General features: G+C 37.5%; 1 protein-coding gene across 4 annotated transcripts in view; it reads left to right on the top strand.

The window, feature by feature from the left end:
• LOC117435630 (collagen alpha-1(XXVIII) chain-like) overlaps window positions 1-16939 on the top strand; it is a 71037-nt gene extending 54098 nt beyond the window's left edge. For 2 of the 4 annotated variants that reach the window (XM_034058951.3, XM_034058950.3), the window contains exons 21-36: window positions 1649-1720; window positions 4573-4641; window positions 4852-4920; window positions 5194-5262; window positions 5735-5803; window positions 6231-6299; window positions 7068-7136; window positions 8081-8149; window positions 8576-8656; window positions 8752-8787; window positions 8917-8953; window positions 9491-10045; window positions 10343-10521; window positions 11604-11748; window positions 12000-12175; window positions 14140-16939. In XM_034058951.3, coding sequence (XP_033914842.3) covers window positions 1649-1720; window positions 4573-4641; window positions 4852-4920; window positions 5194-5262; window positions 5735-5803; window positions 6231-6299; window positions 7068-7136; window positions 8081-8149; window positions 8576-8656; window positions 8752-8787; window positions 8917-8953; window positions 9491-10045; window positions 10343-10521; window positions 11604-11748; window positions 12000-12175; window positions 14140-14145 — 1770 coding nt within the window. In that variant the 3' untranslated portion in view covers window positions 14146-16939. Of the gene's footprint in view, window positions 1-1648; window positions 1721-4572; window positions 4642-4851; window positions 4921-5193; window positions 5263-5734; window positions 5804-6230; window positions 6300-7067; window positions 7137-8080; window positions 8150-8575; window positions 8657-8751; window positions 8788-8916; window positions 8954-9490; window positions 10046-10342; window positions 10522-11603; window positions 11749-11999; window positions 12176-14139 lie in introns of those variants that run through there. The other 2 variants (XM_059012187.1, XM_059012195.1) reach the window with 2 other exon arrangements.
• Window positions 16940-20953: the final 4014 nt, after the last annotated feature.

The raw sequence follows: 20953 nt of genomic DNA on the forward strand, positions 1-20953 counted from the left end.
TGTGCGGAAGCGCTGGAGAAAAAGCTGCGGGGACGGAAATCCCAACAAGAAAAATAAATAAATAAATAAATAAATAAATAAATAAAAGAATTAGCGGTAGCGGGGAAAAACCTTGGGCAGCCCCGGTAAACAGTGTATAGCAGGCTGAGGGAGCTGCTAGTGTAGGACGGAGACCCGGGCCGTGCGGGTAGCGACGGTTGGGGTCGTTTTGTTTACTGTGTTTTATTTTCCCTGTTCCTTTCGCCTTTTGATTATTGTTTTGTTTGAACCTCTGTATCCTGTACCGCCTCCCGGTATAGTTGTGGCTCTGTCGCTACCATAGTTGGTACGGCAGACCACAGACAACAGCGCCCTCTGCGGGCTGAAAAGAAATTAAGCTCCCATAATAAAACTGGGCACCTATGCAGTGTTCCTAAATTACTTCTCTGTGTCCTGTGTGTCAGTGAATTACCAACCACCCTTCCACAAGTACATAGTTAAAAAAAAGAAACTGTTAGCTTTTTGGCATAATTTTAGGACAGCACATTGACAAGTCTCTTTTGTGCTACAAGGGAGTCTTAATGGAAACATTTAACAAATAATTACATTTAACCATGCTCAGAAAAAAAAAAAACCAGAGATGACAAGTAGAACATTCCAGTTACTTCTATAAACCCTGATGGCCTCGATTAGTAAGTAAAATTGGAACATTTGTGTAATATCATTCAAAAAATCTCACAAAGTCATTGTAACACCCTTTTTTTAAAAATTTAGTCTTTGCCAATTATTTTTATTATTTTCTTCCAAGTTGGTATCGCCAATTATTTTATTATGCTCCGCTCAACGCTACCACCCCTGCGCTGACTCGGGAGGGCGAAGACGAACACACGCTGTCCTCCGAAGCGTGTACCGTCAGCCGACCGCTTTTTTTCACACTGCGGACTCGCCGTGCAGCCACCCAAGAGCTACAGCGTCGGAGGACAACGCAGCTCTCGGGCAGCTTACAGGCAAGCCCGCAGGCACCCGGCCAGACTACAGGGGTCGCTGGTGCACGGTGAGCCGAAGACACCCTGGCCGACCTAACCCTCCCTCCCCCCGGGCGGCGCTCGGCCAATTGAGCGCCACCCTCTGGAAGCTCCCGTCCTTGGTCGGCAAAGGAATAGCTTGCACTCCACGTGGAGCGCCATTACTGGATGCGCCACTCGGGAGCCCCAGTAACACCCTTTTTAATGCAATGCATATTTAATTAATCCAAAATATTAGCAAAGCCCAAAATTACCATAAAATGACACCCACTGACAAGTTTATTGTTTGAAAAAAGGGTAGAGAAGATTTTTCTCAGGAATAAAACCGCTACAATTAAAAGCATTGTTTGATATTAAGCACATACTTACCTCTCATGAATTTTATAGTAGACTCAGACTTTGCAATTATAACAATTCTGTGATAAGTTTGTTTCTGTATTGGGTTATTTTTTATGATTTGTATAATATGCATTTTTAGATGGTACCCCAAAGAAATCGCAGATATGAACAGGGACTGGTTTGGATTAGCATCTACTGTGCCTGCTGTACATTGAGGAGAGCACAGATGCACTTCATTGATTTCATTTTGATATGTACAGTATAATTACTGTTCTGGTCTTTGTTTATTGTTTTTCCTTATTTAGGGAGACAAAGGGGACAGAGGTCCTAGAGGACTACCTGGATTACAAGGACAAGTTGGAGCAATGGGGCCTAAGGTAGTTTGACATTCCTGCTTGTTTTCCACAATGTAGATTCTCATTATATTTACTTCACATTTACTCAGAATTACATGTTGACACAGGAACACATTTAAAATGATGGGAAGCACAGACAAGTACAGTGTCACAACTATAGTATTTAAGTATTACATCACTAAATGTCAATCATAAATGTTGTAGGGGGCAGTAACATACCGTATAACGGGACATTTTGGCTGGTATTAAATTCGGTGGATTTACTACCTTGGTGGAGTTTGATGGTTTTGGCCTAGCTAAAACAGTATCTGGTTTACTAGCATCTACTATGTCACTACAGAAACCTGGAGAACAACAAAAAAGGCTAATCAGTTAGACTAGCAAGCACTGGTAAAATCAGCTCTGTTTTATACAGTGCAGAACTAATTTATTTTAACGTTTTGTTTTGTTTATGGAATTTGTAATACCTACACGATAGGTGTCTTTAGTAATATCTACAATATACAATGTATCGACAATAGCAATCAACCATTTTGTTACAGGCTTTCTAACAAGTGTGACATAAACAATTGTGGTTGTTACTTAATTAAACCCTTGTAAAAGAAAAAAAAAACACTAAAAATGCTAAACATAAAAAATAACAATCCAGGGCTCTCGAGTGGCGCATCCAGTAAAGCCACTCCGTGTGGAGTGCAGGATGCACCCTATAGTCTGGAGATCGCGAGTTCAAATCCAGGCTATGTCATTGCCGACTGTGACCGGGAGTTCCCAGGGGGCGGTGCACAATTGGCTGAGCATCGCCCGGGTAGGGAGAGCTTAGGTCGGCAGGGCAATCCACAGTTCACCGTGCACCAGCGACTCATGTGGCTGATAGGGCACCTGCGGGTCTGCTGTGGAGCCATTCAGATCTGTGTTGTCTCCAGCACTATAGGTCTGATGGCTTCGCTGTGGATCCACAGTGCGAAAAAAGACGGCTTGGCAGGGACACGTTTCGAGGGACGCGTGTGTCAGACGCCGTTTCCAGAGTCGCCACGGGGTTGCAGCGGTGAACACAATTGGCACAATTGGCGATTCCAAATTGCGGAGAAAAATGGGATAAAAATCATTGTCAACGAAATTTAAAAAAAGAAAAAAAAGAACAGTCCTACTACAGTAGCAGGCACAGTTTACAGTGACTCTGGGTTTCTGATCGCATCAGATCAATTCCAAATTTTTTAAATCCTTGGAAATGTTTGATCTACTTTTAATGATGGAAATGTCTGATCTACTTTTAAGGTTTTCAAGCAAATTGGCTTCATCACTGCCATTCTCATATCCACTTTGACATATTACACATTATTTCCCTTGTCCAGCGCTTCTTTCCCTGTTCTGCATACCAGTCTACCAGAGGTATATGTACTGCTTGAAACAAATGCGAAAGAATATCTAGATGGATTTATCTTTTAAATCATTGACAATTTGACTGTAATACCATCTGCACTGAATGCACGTCTTGACCTTTAACTCAAGTATTTCCTGCCCAACTCACATGATAACTCGGGTAACTCAGAAAAGCATGGAAATGCCTCCATTTTCCCCAACTCAAGTTGTCCTTCAACTTGAGTTATGGGAGAATTCAGACCAGTTTGAGTGTACTCGACTCAAGTTGGCTGTCCATGGAAACAAGGTAATATTGTATCCCGGTTTTTCAGAATGGTTAACAAAGTGTTTGTGGGAATGTTGAAATCTGTTGAAATCTGGTGTAATGCACATTGTTCGCACTGGTCACTCATTTCTTCCTTCATGGAAATGGCTTTGATGCGTGAGCACTATGGCAACTCGAAAACTGTGTCTATGGCAACTCGAAATGCATCATAGGATCAGTAGTCACAAAACAGCACTAAAATACAGTACAGCAGTGTAAATCTGAATGCAAGTTAATACATTTCCCAACACCCTTTACACTCAGCTGCTTGAACTAGGGCAATTCATTCAATTAAAATTTTTCTTCCTTGGAGGGGGGCCCTAAAATAATGTGCACAAACAGGAAACTCGTGTTAAGTGAATTTGTATTATAAGAATAATTTACAATAAGCAACTGCTAAATTTGGCCAGGACCATGTAGAAAAGAAGCTGCATTGCTTCTCGCTTGTGTAGCTGTCTTACCTCAAGCTACCCCTTAGGGTTTAACTATATTTAGTGAGGTATTTTTTAATTATATGAATGCATCTTCTTGCTTGTTCACATCCACACCCAGAATTGTTCCAGGTTTCAAATATTTTCTCAATCTTCCTCATAAACAGCCTGACTCATAAATATTATTATTTATTTCTTAGCAGACGCCCTTATCCAGGGCGACTTACAATTGTTACAAGATATCACATTATTTTTACATACAATTACATTATTTTTTACACATTATTTTTTACATACAATTACCCATTTATACAGTTGGGTTTTTTACTGGAGCAATCTAGGTAAAGTACCTTGCTCAAGGGTACAGCAGCAGTGTCTCCCACCTGAGATTGAACCCACGACCCTCCGGTCAAGAGTCCAAAGTCCTAACCACTACTCCACACTGCTGCCCTGAAATATATTATACAAAACAATTTCTACTGTTTTCTCTGCACTATACTGCTAAATTAGCTCACAATAAAAAAGTTACGCAATATGTTTGATCTTTTATGTGTTTCAAATGAATATTTGTTTTCTATATTTCAAAAGATTATGTTTCAAATTTTAGAACAAATTTTGTGTAACAAAAAAAAGGAAAGATCTAACCAACATGAGTCCTACTGCTATTTGTATTTATGTGAAGTCTTGAAATGTAGTAACTTGTTTTCAGTATATTTATTGTAGATTTTCACGTAGGTATGTTTTTTTTCTCATTTTAGGGTGTGACAGGAAATACTGGCCAAACTGGGTTGACAGGCCCACCTGGTCGGGGAATTCAAGGGCCAAAAGTAAGTGATTCTGTAATTCCTTTCTTACTGTCTGTATGTATCTGTTCCCAGCTCAACTGACAAGCCAGCACATATATACGCAGAGAGAAAAATTGATTACATATGAAAGGGATCCAGGTGGTTGCAGTACAGTACTTGGAATAATGTTTCAGACTGCACAAGAAAAAGCATGTGTGTTTATTTTAAGTTTTGTCTCTTTTTAAATGACAGGGTGACCCAGGTCAGGTAGGACCACCTGGACCAGTCGGGGACCCAGGAATTGCAATAACTGGACCAAAGGTATATAGACAGCAGTATAGTGAGTAGCAGCACTGTGATCACTCCCAACAAATGTTAGTAATAGAAACTGTATCTGCATGGCCCATATTCCCTTTTCAAATCAAAGGAACCAATTTTACTATCCTCCTAAATTACAAAACACAAACATTTTTCAGAAGTTGTGATACAGCATGAAGAATGTGTACAAACGGTTTTTTATAGTGGTATTTTATTCTACAGTATGCTGAAGTGTGTGTCTCTGCGTTCAGTTTAATCTGTTTAATTTGTTTCTAGGGTGAAAGAGGATTGCCTGGACCTTCAGGACCAATTGGACCAAAAGGGGACGGCTATCCTGGCCCTCCGGTATGATTTACACATTTCAAATCTGAATTACAAACAGAATTCTTGTACTTCATGTTTATTAGTTAACTTTTCTAAAAAGACTAGTACTGTAATAACTATGCCACACGTTTTACATCGGTTTTATTTATTTATCCAATTAAAAAAAAAACAAAAAAAACATTGTTTTCTCATAATCTTGCCAGGCAAAACATTTTTCTGTTGTAGTACCTTTTGCCTGAATGAAGTGTTGGTGAAATGACTGACTTTACAGCATTACAAAACATATATACACATCTTGCTGTATCTCATACACCACAATGTATCAATGCTGCTTCTCCTGATAACCCAGCGACATGGACTGGATTCATGTTCTTCTTGCTTATCTGCCTCTAAAGTCCACTGTGTGAAACTCAAACACAAGCTTGTGGAACCTGTTCCTTGTAAATAACTTCTGTCTCTTGTTAAGATGTTCTTGTGCACCCACCTTTACTAGGGACCATCTGGATTACCAGGGCTTCCAGGAGAAGCAGGCCCTGAAGGAAAGGGGTTGCCTGGTTCTAAGGTTAATTATGCTGAAATTCATCCTTATGAAATTACTGGTTTGTGTTATACTGCAAGGCCTGTTTTTTAATGTTTACTGAAGGTTTTATTACATTTTTTTAATTTGGAAAAAGTCATGTCAATGGTTTATTTTTTGTGTGTATTTTGAAAGCCCCCTCAGGAAAGATCAAGGTTTCTTATAAAAAGATGTTATTGCAGCGGAAAACAAATCCAGAATAAGCTTTGACGGACAGGTCCACAATGTTTTTGATGGCACCAAAAAGCACAAAAGAGCAGTTTAATTTACAATATAAATGACCCGTTAAAGTAAACCTGGAAACTGTACTGTAGGTTAATGCCTCAATTCCAGTTGATTAGATAGTTGATATATTGGCCCACTGTCAACTCACACCTTTAGTTGTTGTTTAATATTCTCATTGTTGTTTCAGGGAGACCGAGGATTACCAGGCTTTCCAGGATTACCTGGACTCCATGGAACTGGAGACGTCGGACCCAAGGTTTGAAATAATTGAGATAATCACAGTTACTTCTTGCTGTTAACAATGTTCTAATGATGTGTTTTGTAGTGTGTAACAGGGCAAGGACCCCTGTACATGTATGTATGTATGTATTTATTTATTTATTTATAGAATAGGGTACCCCTCCACCCCTGTGTCACCATCTCTCGGGTTAATTAATTGTTAAATTGTTGCTAATCGGGAGATGGTCACCTGTATATAAGCCTGCAGTTCTCTGTGCTCTAGGTGGGTGTTCAAGAGGAGTGAACGAGAGCGAGCAAGAGAGAGTGAGAGAGAAACAAGCAAAAAAAAAAAAAAAAGAAACTTAAACCCTATAGGAACAGTGAAGGCGATTGCCCAGCCTGACCTGTAGTAAGTTTTTGTGTTCGTGATTTGTTTTTGTTTATCTTTGTTTCGCTCTGTGAGCGAGTGTTTTTGTTTAAATATTTGGTTTGTTTTTGTTATTTAAATAAACGGCGCACGGCGTGTCTTTTAGCACCGCAGTATTTTTGAGTTTGTTTTTCTTCCTGCATTCTGGCCTGTATTCTCACCACTTAGCCATCCTGTCACGTAGTGTTATTGTGCTTTCTGCATGTATTATGCATACCAAGACAAAGTTATTGAGAGCATAATGTTGTGGTTAGTACCCAGATTGGTCACAGAGCATTGAGGGTGAAGGCCGAACTAGATTTCATTTTACAGCTTGAGAGAGTTCCTGTTAAATACTGCTTGCTTGGTATGCTGATTCTTTTTTCTTTTCTTATTCAGGGATCTGTTGGTCCAGCTGGTCCACCAGGGCCCCCAGGTTTACCTGGAGAGGATATCCAAGGACCCAAGGTAACAACTGTTAAATCAAACAACTCAAACTGTTCTACTGTTCTTTTTTAGCGTGGATTTGTTACTCTACTTATTGGTTTACTATCAAGCATTCCAGTAAAGGCATCGTATAGGGGTTTTCTATGGGTTTGTTTAACAGATTGTATTGAATAAATCATTTCCGATCTGACAGATCCGATAGATTTCCATCATATTTCACATCTGACAGATCAGATAGATTTCCATCATATTTCACATCTGACAGATCCGATAGATTTCCATCATATTTCACATCTGACAGATCAGATAGATTTCCATCATATTTCACATCTGACAGATCAGATAGATTTCCATCATATTTCACATCTGACAGATCAGATAGATTTCCATCATATTTCACATCTGACATATCAGATAGATTTCCATCATATTTCACATCTGACAGATCAGATAGATTTCCATCATATTTCACATCTGACATATCAGATAGATTTCCATCATATTTCACATCTGACAGATCAGATAGATTTCCATCATATTTCAGAAACTAACGAATCGTTAAATGTACAGCCAGGGAGGAAGTTGCGCTTTGCTGCTCTGCAAATGGTGCATAGCTTGTTTACCTCTTCATCAAGGTGTTGGGTTTACAGTCAACTCAGCCCAAAACCATTTCTGACCAAGCACTGTAAGTAGGACGTAAATCAAATAGGACGTAAGTCATCTTGGACCTCTGTGAAATCAGATGTAAATCAACTGGGATTATAGTGAAATCAGAGGTAAATCCGATCGGACTAATGATGAATAATAATCACAATCAGAATCCTAAGTCAAAGACAGCAAGCAAATTATATGTGGACTTTACAATACTTGCCTATGCTTTAAGATGCTTTCACTGTGCTTTAATACACATCACTATGCTTTTACTTTTGGAAATGTATAAGCGTTGTGTTGTTTTTGGTTCATAGGGAGAGCCTGGATTTCAGGGAGTGCCTGGGCCAAGGGGCCCACCAGGGGAAGGCTTCCCTGGAGAGAAGGTGTGTTTTATATATTGGGAGACCTGAACCACAAAGTGTCTCCATCATTTAAAAACATATGGGGTTTACTGTATCGTAAGTTGTCTGTAAAGAGGTTTTACTGTGTAATTTATAAAGTCACTTGGTCAAATATGGCCTTATATATTCCTTTATGTTTAACTCTGTGGCTTAAAAGTTATCTCATTAATTGACTGTGTATTATGATTATGATATACACAGTGTTACCAACTTCATGGTCACTTGTAATTTGATTCTGAAATAAAGATTTAACAAAATACTGTAACCAACAATAAGATGCTAATGTGACTCAATACAATAAGGACTGAAAAGAGAAAATTTAAATTGGGTGCAGGTTATCTTATTTCTAAGCACCATACAGACACGTTCAGGGTTTTTTTTGACAGATTTGCTTTTTTAAAATGGCAGGGTGACCGTGGATTTTCAGGAGCTCGAGGGAGGCATGGTGACAAAGGAGAACTTGGAGAGCCTGGGCCAACTGGAACACCAGTAAGTTATTACATATTGCAGAAATATACTAGATAAGTACTGCAAAGGAAATGATAAGTAAGTCTGTATGTTGTGATTGTGCCTGTATGTTGTAGGGGATGCCTGGACAGAAAGGGGATATTGGCCTTACTGTAAGTAAGAATCATTGTAATCAGACCAAGAAATAGCTGTTGTAAAAATTATTTTAAATAAACAAATTAAATGAAAGTGGTTGATAGTATATTTCAATTGTATTTCCATCCTGTTTCATTTTAATTTAGAGAGAAGAAATCATCAAAATAATCAGAGAAATCTGTGGTAAGATGATTGTACTTAAAATGAAAAACTGATTTATCATGAAATTGTTTGCATGTAATTAAATCTATTTTTTTTTATAAATAAAGGGATGCCAGGATATTTAATAATGAAGGACAAAATAGGCAATATATGCCCCACCATAGCCATTCTGCATTCATCTGTCTCAATAATGGTACTGAATGACTGTAAAAATGAAAAATGCTAAAGTAAAACCACTGTGTTTCTTGTATTTAGTAAGGTTGTGCAAGATTCAGATTCAGAAATGTGCAGAGCCAGACCAGAAGTGAACATGGAAGTGTCCAAAGTGGACAAGTCTGTTTTTGGGTCCCATGCTGACCACACCCATCCCCATTTCACCCCACCCATTTTAGAGCCCTGTGCACCCATAGTACTATTAGTGATGTCAATAAGAACAAGGACAGCAGCTGAGTTAGAAACAAGACTTATTTTTCTGTAATTCAATTATTTGTAGGACTATATATTATATATTTTTTTTTTCTGGAACCTGAATTATATCATTTTTTTTTCACTTTGTAGGTTGTGGTGTAAAATGTAGAGAAAGTCCTCTTGAACTGGTGTTTGTGATTGACAGTTCGGAAAGTGTCGGACCAGAAAACTTTGATGTTGTCAAAGACTTTGTCAATGCCCTGATAGACAGAGTTTCTGTGAGTCGCGAAGGCACCCGTATTGGCGTTGTGCTGTACAGCCACATTAATGTTGTTGTGGTCAACCTCCAGCAGCACTCAAACCAAGACGACGTGAAGGCAGCGGTTCGCTCAATGACATATCTCGGGGAGGGCACCTACACAGGCAGCGCCATACAGAAAGCTAACCAGATCTTCCAGGCCTCCAGGCCAGGGGTTAGGAAAGTGGCAATAGTTATAACAGATGGACAGGCAGACAGGCGTGACTCTGTGAAACTGGAGGCAGTGGTGAGGGAAGCCCATTCAGCCAGCATTGAAATGTTTGTTATTGGAGTAGTGAACTGGAGTGACCCCTTTTATCTCGACTTCAAGAACGAAATGAATATGATTGCCTCGGATCCAGATGAGGAGCATATTTATCTAATTGATGACTTTATGACACTTCCAGGTATGTTTAAAATGTATCTTATTAGTAGATAAACTCCCTTGAGGATCCTTCATAATTGATATAGTTTAGATTTAAAGTACTTGAATACTTGGGCATTAGTAATTGAGTATTTGAGTATACATACAACCAAATAATATATATTAAATACTGAATACAACATTTGCCTTATTTACATAAACTATCGTAGGGATTTCTGTTTCTAGAAAGCTTTGGGCATGCTGCTATTCTGCAACATGATTGAAGTTATCTCTAGTGGTTAATCATGTCTAACTCTTGATTTCTGCATATAACTTGCAGCACTTGAGAGCAAACTACTCAGCAGAATCTGTGAAAGTGAAGATGGCGCCTTGTTTAGTTTAGGGCCTAACTCTATATTGCCACCTAGTATTGCCACCACTTCAGACCTTGTCAAAGATAAACTGGAAAGAACAGACACAACTTTTGTCAACGGAGATTACAGTACGCTGTCTAGAGAGGTAAATAAATCAAATACTCTATACATGCATGGCAGCTTAAACTGAATACAAAAAATTGGGAAAACATAGTTGGTGTATTAGATTTTATTTTCATTTATTATTAGAACATTACAGAAATATAATGTTTGGCTAATGTCTTCTTGTTATTTGGAATTGGAGATTTTCAGCACATATTGATGGGAAATATTTTAGGTAGTATGAAAAAGATGTTGAAAATGCAAGCTCAAAAGCCTATTTAGTTACTGATCTAAATATTATAAATGTATTTATTCAGATTCAGATGTTGGCATTGATGGAAACAGCTTTGCCGTTTCAGTTTTCAATCATATCAAAATTGTGAATGTGTTCTTGACTTATAAAGATTTGCTTTATTAAACCAAGAACTTTGATCAATTACAGTATGAAAAAAAAGAAATACAAAATATCTTGTAGTCAATACCAGCTACTAAACAAGAACTATGCTCCATTGGAGCAATTCTTACCTGTTATTCAGATAGATGTTGAGATAAAACATCTTGTTCACAAGATGCAAGAAAGCCAGTCATCATACAATGGTTTACAGAAAAGTACAATCACAATCAGTGCAAATGCAGGCAGAGTGCAAATATCACATACATAATAACATATAGAAATAATAGAAACATTAAACAGTGTCTTAAGATACATATGTGTTATCCCTTTTAAAAAAATGTTTTGGCCTGTCATTGTTGAGATTATTATTTTTTTTAACTACATAAAAAAATGAGATTTCTGAAACAAAAATATGTAAGGCTGAATGCCCCAGTCTACCGCAATTTGCACCTATCTGCCATTTAAAGTTTAAAGGGTTAACATTTCTCTACTGGTAGATGATGAAAATTAGGAAAATATATATTTTCCCTTGATGTAGCCTAGTTTCTGTATGTTGGCTTGGTGTAAATGCTTACTAATTTATAATTATTTCAAAATAAAATGACAAGTTTTCAAGAACACATAGGCCCCTAGCTGAAAGTATATCAGAAGAAGCTTGTATATGTTTGAATATGTTTGAAACTCGTAGCTATGTATGACTGGAGACAGCCATTCTTTATTTCTTTTCACAGCCAACCCCATCAGGTGAATCAGTCACTCCATCAGGACCCCGGGGGACCAGGATCGGTATTGAAAATGACAGAATTGCTCCTTCATCGAACAGAACTTCCATCGCCCCTGTAGCAGCCCCACCAACTCAGGAAACCTTTTTTGCAGGTAATCAGATCATCTCAGGCCACAACTTTCCAAGAACATGTGTGCCTCTGGAAAGAAGACTCACAGTATTTTCCAAACGCTCGTGTACATTCAACTTTAAATGTGTTCAATATTAAGATTTTCACATCCATTGTCCTACCACCCCTGCAAACAAAGTGAAATCAAGAGGAAGCAAACAAAAACTACTGTTTTTTTTAAGAACCAACTGATTTAATTCTACTTGTAGATTTTTTTATTTATTTTTATTTCAGGTCTAAGATGTGAAGAGACTTTGGAACCAGGAACATGCACGGAGTATGTTGTTAAATGGTACTATGACTCCACAGCAAATGCATGTGCCAAATTCTGGTATGGAGGGTGTAATGGTAATGGGAACCGGTTTGATACAGAGGATGATTGTAAACACTATTGTGTTAGAGAAAAAAAGGTAAGTGTTTTGTGGCAGAAGCTCTTGGGGTATGCTATTGCATGTTATGCCATGTCACTGCTATGATATTTTAAGGTTAGTATCCTGGATTTAGCAGGATGTGTAACTGTCATGTTTATAGGAATGTAATTTAAAAAGGTCGTTAGAATCCTGTGGTATTCTGAGTAGTTATTTTGGTGACATCATGATCACATATGGCGGAAGGAAATGGCTTCAAAGAAAAAAATGTAACCCCAAAATGTAAGGGGAATAATGTTGATGTCAATGGCAGTAAAATCAAAACAATAAGACACAACAGTTTTACAAACATGAATTCATTAAGGACATTCCGGTGAATAAAAGTATATGCAGCACAAGATATTCTATTATAGGGTGCCATAATAAACATTAATGTTTTTCGATTACAAAGTTTACTCATGTTAAAAAAAAAAAAAAAAAAAATCATATTTACTAAACTATACACTTCAGTTAACTCTAAACATGTTCTCGAAGTAGCAGCACACTTGGAGCAACAATCAATCATTAATATTTTCTAGTGTTAATCTTCTTTTGTATACAAGCTGTGCCTGAAAATAAAATTGGGCTGTCTGTTTGCTCTGGTGTTACACAGCAGCTCCATTTCTGTGCCAATGAGAAGCAATTACAGCCCGATCCAGCAATAAAGTTTTTTTTTAAAAAAAAGACACTACTGTCAATGTCTGCAACAGCACTGAATACAAACATACAAAAACAAAAAAAGATGTGTTTCATTAGCTCAAAGTGAACTAAATGATTTTATTTTTTTAAATCTCTTAATACTTGATTGCTGATGTATTACCTTATTTCTTTGAATTTAAAATGCCCTCAAATTTAAGATGCAGCTCAAATTTCCCACCCTCAATTTGAGGAAAAAAGTAAAACATCAAATAAAGATGCATTTACAAAGATACAACCTCAGTTATGCAGATAAGAAAACGTATGGAGGCGTTTGTGGCTGTCTGCTGTCACACAGAGCATTGCAGTTATGTGCTGCTTCTCATTTCCAGTCGGGATTACTCACACCTGTTTTTCTCCCTTTTTGAACTGTGGTATTGCTTGGCATGCACAAAATGTGACTCTGTATAGCATTTCTGCTATGTTCAAGCTGGTACTGCTTGTTAGAACAGAAACCTACTGAAACACTGAAATTGTTAAAGCTTATCTTCAAATTTCTCAGGAAGCTAATAAAGCTTCTTTGAAAACGGCTGCCTGTATGTCATGGATGGTTCGAGATCGGGCAGTGACCTTTTTATTCGTCTTTTCTCGGCAGTCACGTTGCTGTTTGTGTACTCAGGCAGTCACGTCTTTTTTGAAAGAGGCCCTCTTGTTTACAGTGAGATTAAAATAATGTGAAATTATGAAAATAGACATTTCATTTTATTCATAAAACGTTAAGTCTCCAACATTGGTTCATAAGACTAAATCCAATATACTAACCTTAAGTAATAGAAAAACTTTAATATGCCTTTAGGTCAATTATGGGGCAGTTGGGTTTTTGAGTTACCTCTGGTCCTGAACAGGAAATAATTATTTGTTTCTGTCATGATTTTGTTATCCTTCCTCAGCAAACAAAACAACAGTGACTATGATTTCCCTGTGTTATAGTGCTACTTGCATTGTTCCAGACAAAGAAGGACCTTTGAATACTCTCTTGAGTGATAGAAAACAATGCTATGTACATTTTCAGCAATCCCTAAAACACCTGTATTGTTTGACTCATTGGAAAATAACCGCAGAACAAATAACTTTCATAAAACATCCACTGGATTCAATTTAAATCCCAACCTTGAAATACAATACAGACATTCTCTTCCAACTTCGTGATTGATTTAATATACGAAATTTGAATCTGTTTTAAAATTGCATGTTTCCGATAATAGGATTATCTTTTATATGGGATTATTTCTGTTTCAATTTTATCCACTTATGATCTTTTTTTTTCACAGAAATAAAATCTGAGCCTGGCACATGTCATAAGAATGCAAGAAAATGAAGTATTGCTACGTGTACACACATAATAATTTAACATCCATTGTGAAAAGCAAAGCTAATTAAGGTTCAATTACAAAATACTTTTTCCTGCTTAGTGGTGCTATTCAATCAAACCAGACATGAGTACACAAAACGTGTGCTTTCTGTACATTCTAAACGTTATTTTATAAGTTCTTAATTAATTTAACATGAATTATCATGAATTCTAACAGTTGAACCCCAAAGTATTATGTTTAAAGCACATTTTTACAAAAGTCCAGATTAATAATAGTAGCATGATTACGCAAAATGTCTGATGACTAATATTTCAAATATAATTGAATTCAGTTACTTGACACTTAACATTGACTAACTTTGTTTTATATTTTGGTGATGTATAATTGAATACAGATATCCCAATTTACTGTATACTGTAATACAAGACATACAGTGTCTTTTTTTTAATTTGGTTTCTTGTAGCATAAACATGCAAAACATTTTTATTTGGAAACCTTTTTGTGATTTCATCTTTTGGTCAAACAGTAATATACTGTATATACTCTTTCCTGTTTTTTTAATAATAAAATGTAATTTGTTCAGTTAGATCTTGCTTAGAGAAGTTTACATTGCACAAGGATTCATTCGAAGCATGTGAAGGAAAACTTGTTGGATAGCTTGTCATTATAATCACAACAATGACCTTACTCTACAGAGTGTTCAGGAACTAATGTCAAATAATTCATAAGAACAGTATCAAGTTTCAAGGCAGATGAAAGGTATGCCTCTCCAAACGTTTTTGGTTGTTGAGAAAGAGCTGCACCATTTCACAGATGGAACAGGTGGAACTGCTGAGCCTCCCCGAGGAATGAAGAGCTGCTGAAGACAATAGGCAGTAACAAACAAACTGAGATTGGAAGTCCTTTTTTCAGGTTAAAAAGTTGAAAGGAGCACAATAACCTATAGTACTTACTCTCTGATGACCAATAGGCTACTTTGATTTCAGCTCCCTCATGGCCAATGGAAGAATTGAGCATTATTCTGTAATGCACTAGTGTATTGGTAAACAATGGTAAAGAGCTAAACTGATGGATTGTACATTGCAGGCACAGCCCAAATGAAGCCATTACAAGAATGCATGGGGAAAGTACTCACATTTTTTTTTCTTCTAATAAGTATTAAATACTTGTATTGGAAACTGAACATTGAAAGTTACTGACTAATTTAAAACTGCTGGATCTAGTGGGGTACATATGCAATGTTCCGAAGTCTGGAGGAAGGTTAAACTATATGTGTTGAGCCTTGAAATATAGGAAAGTGACTCAAGTGTACAGTAAGAGTAAATTGATTGCAGTAATCGAGATACAGCATTGTTGTGAACTCGACAAATGGTGAGGTTGCTTCAAAAGCCAGGTTAGGCATGTTTAGATACATTCATGGTGCAGATTACACTGCTTCAAACAATGGGGGATATTCAGAGATATCTGTCGTAATACCCTATTCACAATACTGGTACTTAAATAATGTACAATTGTGAACAGGATAGCTTGTAGGTGAAATCAGACCAGAAAATGCAAATAACCTGTTTGGTGAGGTGAAGGTGCTTTATAAAATAAACAAATAAAAACAAAACAATGAACAAACAAAAATAGACAAACAAACAAAATGGCATGAGGGCCAGAAATAGACAAACAAACAAAACATGGCGAACACTAAACACACAAGAATTGTGATGAGCTATGTCAGTCTGAGTAGCTGTTGCTTTACTTTCAGTTCTTACTGTCTCGCTCTCTCGTTCCACCTCTGAGTTCTTACTGTCTCGCTCTCTCGTTCCACCTCTGAGTTCTTACTGTCTCGCTCTCTCGTTTCACCTGAGTTCTTACTGTCTCGCTCTCTCGTTCCACCTCTGAACACCCAGCCCTGAGTGAGAAATGTGTGCCTCTTTTATGCAGCTGTGCCGGGACTCGATTGCTAATCAATCATTCAATTGAGTCCAGGCACAGTCTGCATGTGAACTATTTGTGACTGCCCCATGCCCACATGCGAACATATATTTTAAATCACCTGTGCTACATAACCCACACTCTATGCCATGCACCAATACATACATACATATAATAACACACCACACTAAACATAAAATACACACAGGGGCGGGGCTACCCCACCACAACAATCAACGTGATTGATTTTATATAATTCACCAACAGGTAACTTGTGAAGTGACACACCCTAAGGATTATTCTTCCTCTCAATTTAGAAGTAGCTTTTTTTCACATTCTTTGTTTAAGTCCGGAATGTAATACATCATTTTAAAGTAATAAGGAAGTACATTTTTACAGACTTGAAAACAGGAAAAAATTTAATTGCTGAAATAGTGAAACCCCTCCATAGACACACACCGCACCCTTTGCAAATATAGATAAGACGCTTCCTGTTGGTTTAAATTTTCAAACTACAGTAATGGGAGATTACAAGAATAATGCAGATCCTATTATCTTGTAGCCTGTGTTCTGTTCCTCCGCATTACACCCTTGTTCAGTAGATAAAATGGATCAGGTTGTGTACTCTTACTCAGGTGCATGGTCTAAAAAATGAAACGCTTGAAAATATGAAAGAAAATGTGCATTACTTTTGTTGGCACTACAGATGAACCTCATCCTCATTGTGTTGTCTTTGGTGATGTACTGGCTAATGACAGATGATTTATTAAAAAACAGAAGTTCAGCTGAAGAAACCAGAGGTGCCAACATTTGAAAATGAAAACCCTACCACCAATAGTGCGGGTGGGGGTGGGGTGGGGGTAGTGCCCAAAACTCTGAATAAAAAAGGATTTGTTAAATATCATTTATTTAACATATTTAACATAATGATGCGACTACCAGCATAGACATATTATGGTGGTACTTATATCTCAAATGGTATTCTAAAATAAATGTTACAGATTTACAAAAAAAAAAAAAAAACCTCTACATGCCACATCTGTAACAAACAGATTACCAAGGAATGTCTCTAATTGGGGTTCAGCATGCCCCTGATTATTCACATATGCAACTTAGTGTAGGTGGCACTCTTGCAATTCATCAGTACAGTCTTACTGTATGTAGCTCCAAAGCATTTCTTATTACTAGTCAGGAGTTTCAGCTTCTGAACACACAGAGCTTCTAGAGTTTTCCTGGACAATGTTGGACAGGATGGAATTCTGTGTGCAATTTACGCACAATACTGAACATCTGCTCCATATCAGTGTTAGTGTGGTATAATCAGTATGGTTAGCATCACCTTAGTGAGCAGAGCAAACTTTGGCTGGCCTGTAGCTGCAAATGTGATCTTTCCAATCATGTACCATGCAGTATCTACCCTGTCTGACATGAATATCCGATGGAAAGTTCAACACCTGATATGCAGCAAACTCATTTTCCAACTGATCTAATCTGTCATATGACAACGGGTCAAATCTTACAAAATACAGCACAGATGCAAATTTGGCACTTGTTCTCTGACTAATGTCAGCCACTTCCACATGTTTCAAAACCTTATCATGCACTGGCAATTTTCTGGCATTATAAGTACTTGCCTCTGCATAGTATTTTCTGACAGAATCAAAGAAGACATTCGCCTCATCCCTTGCTAATTTTCTACTCTCCCTGGGTTCCTCTAAATATTGCCCTGTTTTCACATCAATTACCAGGTCATCTCTGTCCTTTTGGTTTGCTCTAACTTTTACATCTACATCGTATGCGGATCTGCTGCCAGTGATTACTGATGGCTTGATAAACTTGCTAAGAAGGACTAAGTGCAAGAAATCTAATTCCCGCTTGAGAATATGAATACATGTCTCATCTCTCTGCAAGAGAGTATTCAACCCATCAAAACATGGCAATAAGGCTAAGAGAAACAGGCAAGACAGCATCACAAGAGGGTTATCTAGGCTGTGCTGTATTCTACTGAATCTGGGGTCTGGCTTCCTAGCTGCTGCTGCTTTTGGCATTACACCACTCTTCTGGCCTCTCTCTGTAAAGCAAGCAATATGTGCTACACTTAAGTCTCTGGACATTTTTCTTAAACATATTCTTTTTTCCATAACATATTCATTTTCCATCTTATGCAAAGCCTGTGCTAACTTGAAAAAATAAGGGTAATTACACTAAAACAAATGCATCTAGTGGGTTTACACCACTTTGTACTCTAAACATTTATACTTACTAATAATGAACCAATAAAATTTTGCAAAGACAGAGTTAGAGGGCTACTTTCCCCCTCAGAATAGTGCATTACAGTATTGCTTTGTAACAGGCTATTGTTATATCTTGTAATAACAGGTATTCTGGTAAACAGATGGTACCTTTGCCACTTGCAGAAGAAATTTCAACAGCCTTAGGTTTCACACTGCCTGTGTCAGTGGACACCTCACTTGACATCATAGCTGAGCCTAAATTCCAATAAAGCAATCCACATAAGGTCAGTCTTGCATAATTTAAGTCAGAAGTATATCAACGTAAGAACTTATTGTTTAAATAAAAAGTAAAGAGAAGATTATAATCAGAGGCATACACATGTCCTAATTCAATTAACTACAACAATTTTACAAATTTCCTTAACATCAAGTCAACATATTTTAAAACGCTTTGACAAATTTAAATAGTGCTTACACATATTTTTGGTAGGTTCTGCCACCGTAAACGGTTGCTTGCTTGGCATTTTTTTGGTTGGTGTCTCACTAGTGTTCAGAACTACCTTGCTCTGACCTACTACTAGAAAAAAATACATACAAAACATGAATCAACAAACTTGGGTTTCACACTGCATGTGTCAAGGGACATTTCTATTGACATCATAGCTAAGCCTAAACTAAAGTAGGTCACATAGTATAAGTTTTACTGTTTAATATTTTAAGTATTTGAGGTTGACGATTTCTGAAAAAAAGGTATAAATGAAAATGTATATTTAAAGAATTGCATACCAATCAATCAATAACAAACTTAATCAATCAATAATAAACAAAGTCAATAACTAGTTTTCTTTCTTTAGTGTGGATTTATGCTCAAGTTATGTCAACAATTGCTTGGCTGTTGTTTTTTTTTTTTTTAGCTGTGGTTGGTGTCTCACTACACGTGGCTTTCTGAACTATCTTGCCTGGACCTAATAGAAAAAAAAACGACGTTCTGAAGTGAAACTAGCTGGGGTAGGAGAGTCGTTTTAAAACCAATGTATAAAAGTGTCCTATAGCTACCTTTGTTTACATTACAGAACTCCATGAGTGTGGGTCATTGCTGCAGAAATCTATCGATGCATGAGCCTAAACTCAGCCACCTTAAATACAAATTACAATTGCTGTTGCTGGTTTAAGAATGAAACAACTGAATACAGTTTTTAAAAACAATGATTTAAATTCTATTAATATGAATGGTTTCTAGCTTAAACTAAGTACGGTATAAAACCGTACAATTTATTTTATGACATGATCCGTCAAATATTATACAGGATTTATTTGTTAAAAAAACAAAAATCGAATATCTTAATGCACAAACCTGGTGTTCACATAAGAACATAAGAAAGTTTACAAACGAGAGGAGGCCATTCGGCTCATCTTGCTTGTTTGGTTGTTAGTAGCTTATTGATCCCAGAATCTCATCAAGCAGCTTCTTGAAGGATCCCAGGGTGTCAGCTTCAACAACATTACTGGGGAGTTGGTTCCAGACCCTCACAATTCTCTGTGTAAAAAAGTGCCTCCTATTTTCTGTTCTGAATGCCCCTTTATCTAATCTCCATTTGTGACCTCTGGTCCTTGTTTCTTTTTTCAGGTCGAAAAAGTCCCCTGGGTCGACATTGTCAATACCTTTTAGAATTTGGAATGCTTGAATCAGATCACCGTGTAGTCTTCTTTGTTCAGTATCTTCCTTGTCTCAGTACCACAAAGGTCTTGACATCGTTTGAGCTGTTTCTGGTGTTTACCACTTTTGTCTAAGTGATAGTATATGTCAATGAGTAACTCATCGACTCTTGCTGGCAACATTTTTGAAGCTGACTGTGCTGCTATGTGAATTAAATGGCAAGGGCAGCCCTGAATGTGGATCGCCTTGTTCTCTTTCTTCACGTAGGCAGCTACCCCTTTATGTGCACCCATCATAACAGAAGCATTGTCTGCTCCAAACGATATGCAAGTTTTCCATGGTATGTTAAATAACTCTAACACAGTGTTTAGAGTCTTGAAGATGTTTTCTCTTGTTGCTGATATGTCATTGCATGACGGTAAAGCAAGAAGTTCGGTCATGACTCTGCCCGTCTGTACTGGAATACCTTACAACAACAGGGTACAACTGTGTCTCCATATCACTGCTGCCATCAGTTGCAAGTGTGAAAACATTTGTTTTCATGACTGAGGCCAGATCGGTAGATGAAGTAGATGTTAAGGTTTCAATGATAGCAGTAGTTTTTGTTCTTGCACACCCATAACTAGATGCTATTTTGCTGTCAGGAAAGGCAGCTTTCACCAGTGGACCTACATGATCTGCAATGGCGATAGGTGAGGTCCTCTAAAATAAAATTGGTGAAAAGGGCCTCTGCTTTCAGAACATCGGTTTCGCTGTCTGGTCTAAAAAACAAGTTGATCGACCTATAATCTTGGGCTGCCTTTGCATTTCTTTCGTGTTTCATTGTTTTTACGTGGTCATTTACATTGTTTATTCCACAGTGTTTCAAGAGCAAATCGCATCTACAATACCCGCAGTAAGCATGAAACTCCAATATTTTACTTTGCTTAATAAAGGACAACTTTCTTGTGTAGTCATC

The sequence above is a fragment of the Acipenser ruthenus genome, chromosome 3, assembly GCF_902713425.1.
Source record: "Acipenser ruthenus chromosome 3, fAciRut3.2 maternal haplotype, whole genome shotgun sequence".
NCBI classification, from domain to species: Eukaryota; Metazoa; Chordata; class Actinopteri; order Acipenseriformes; family Acipenseridae; genus Acipenser; species Acipenser ruthenus.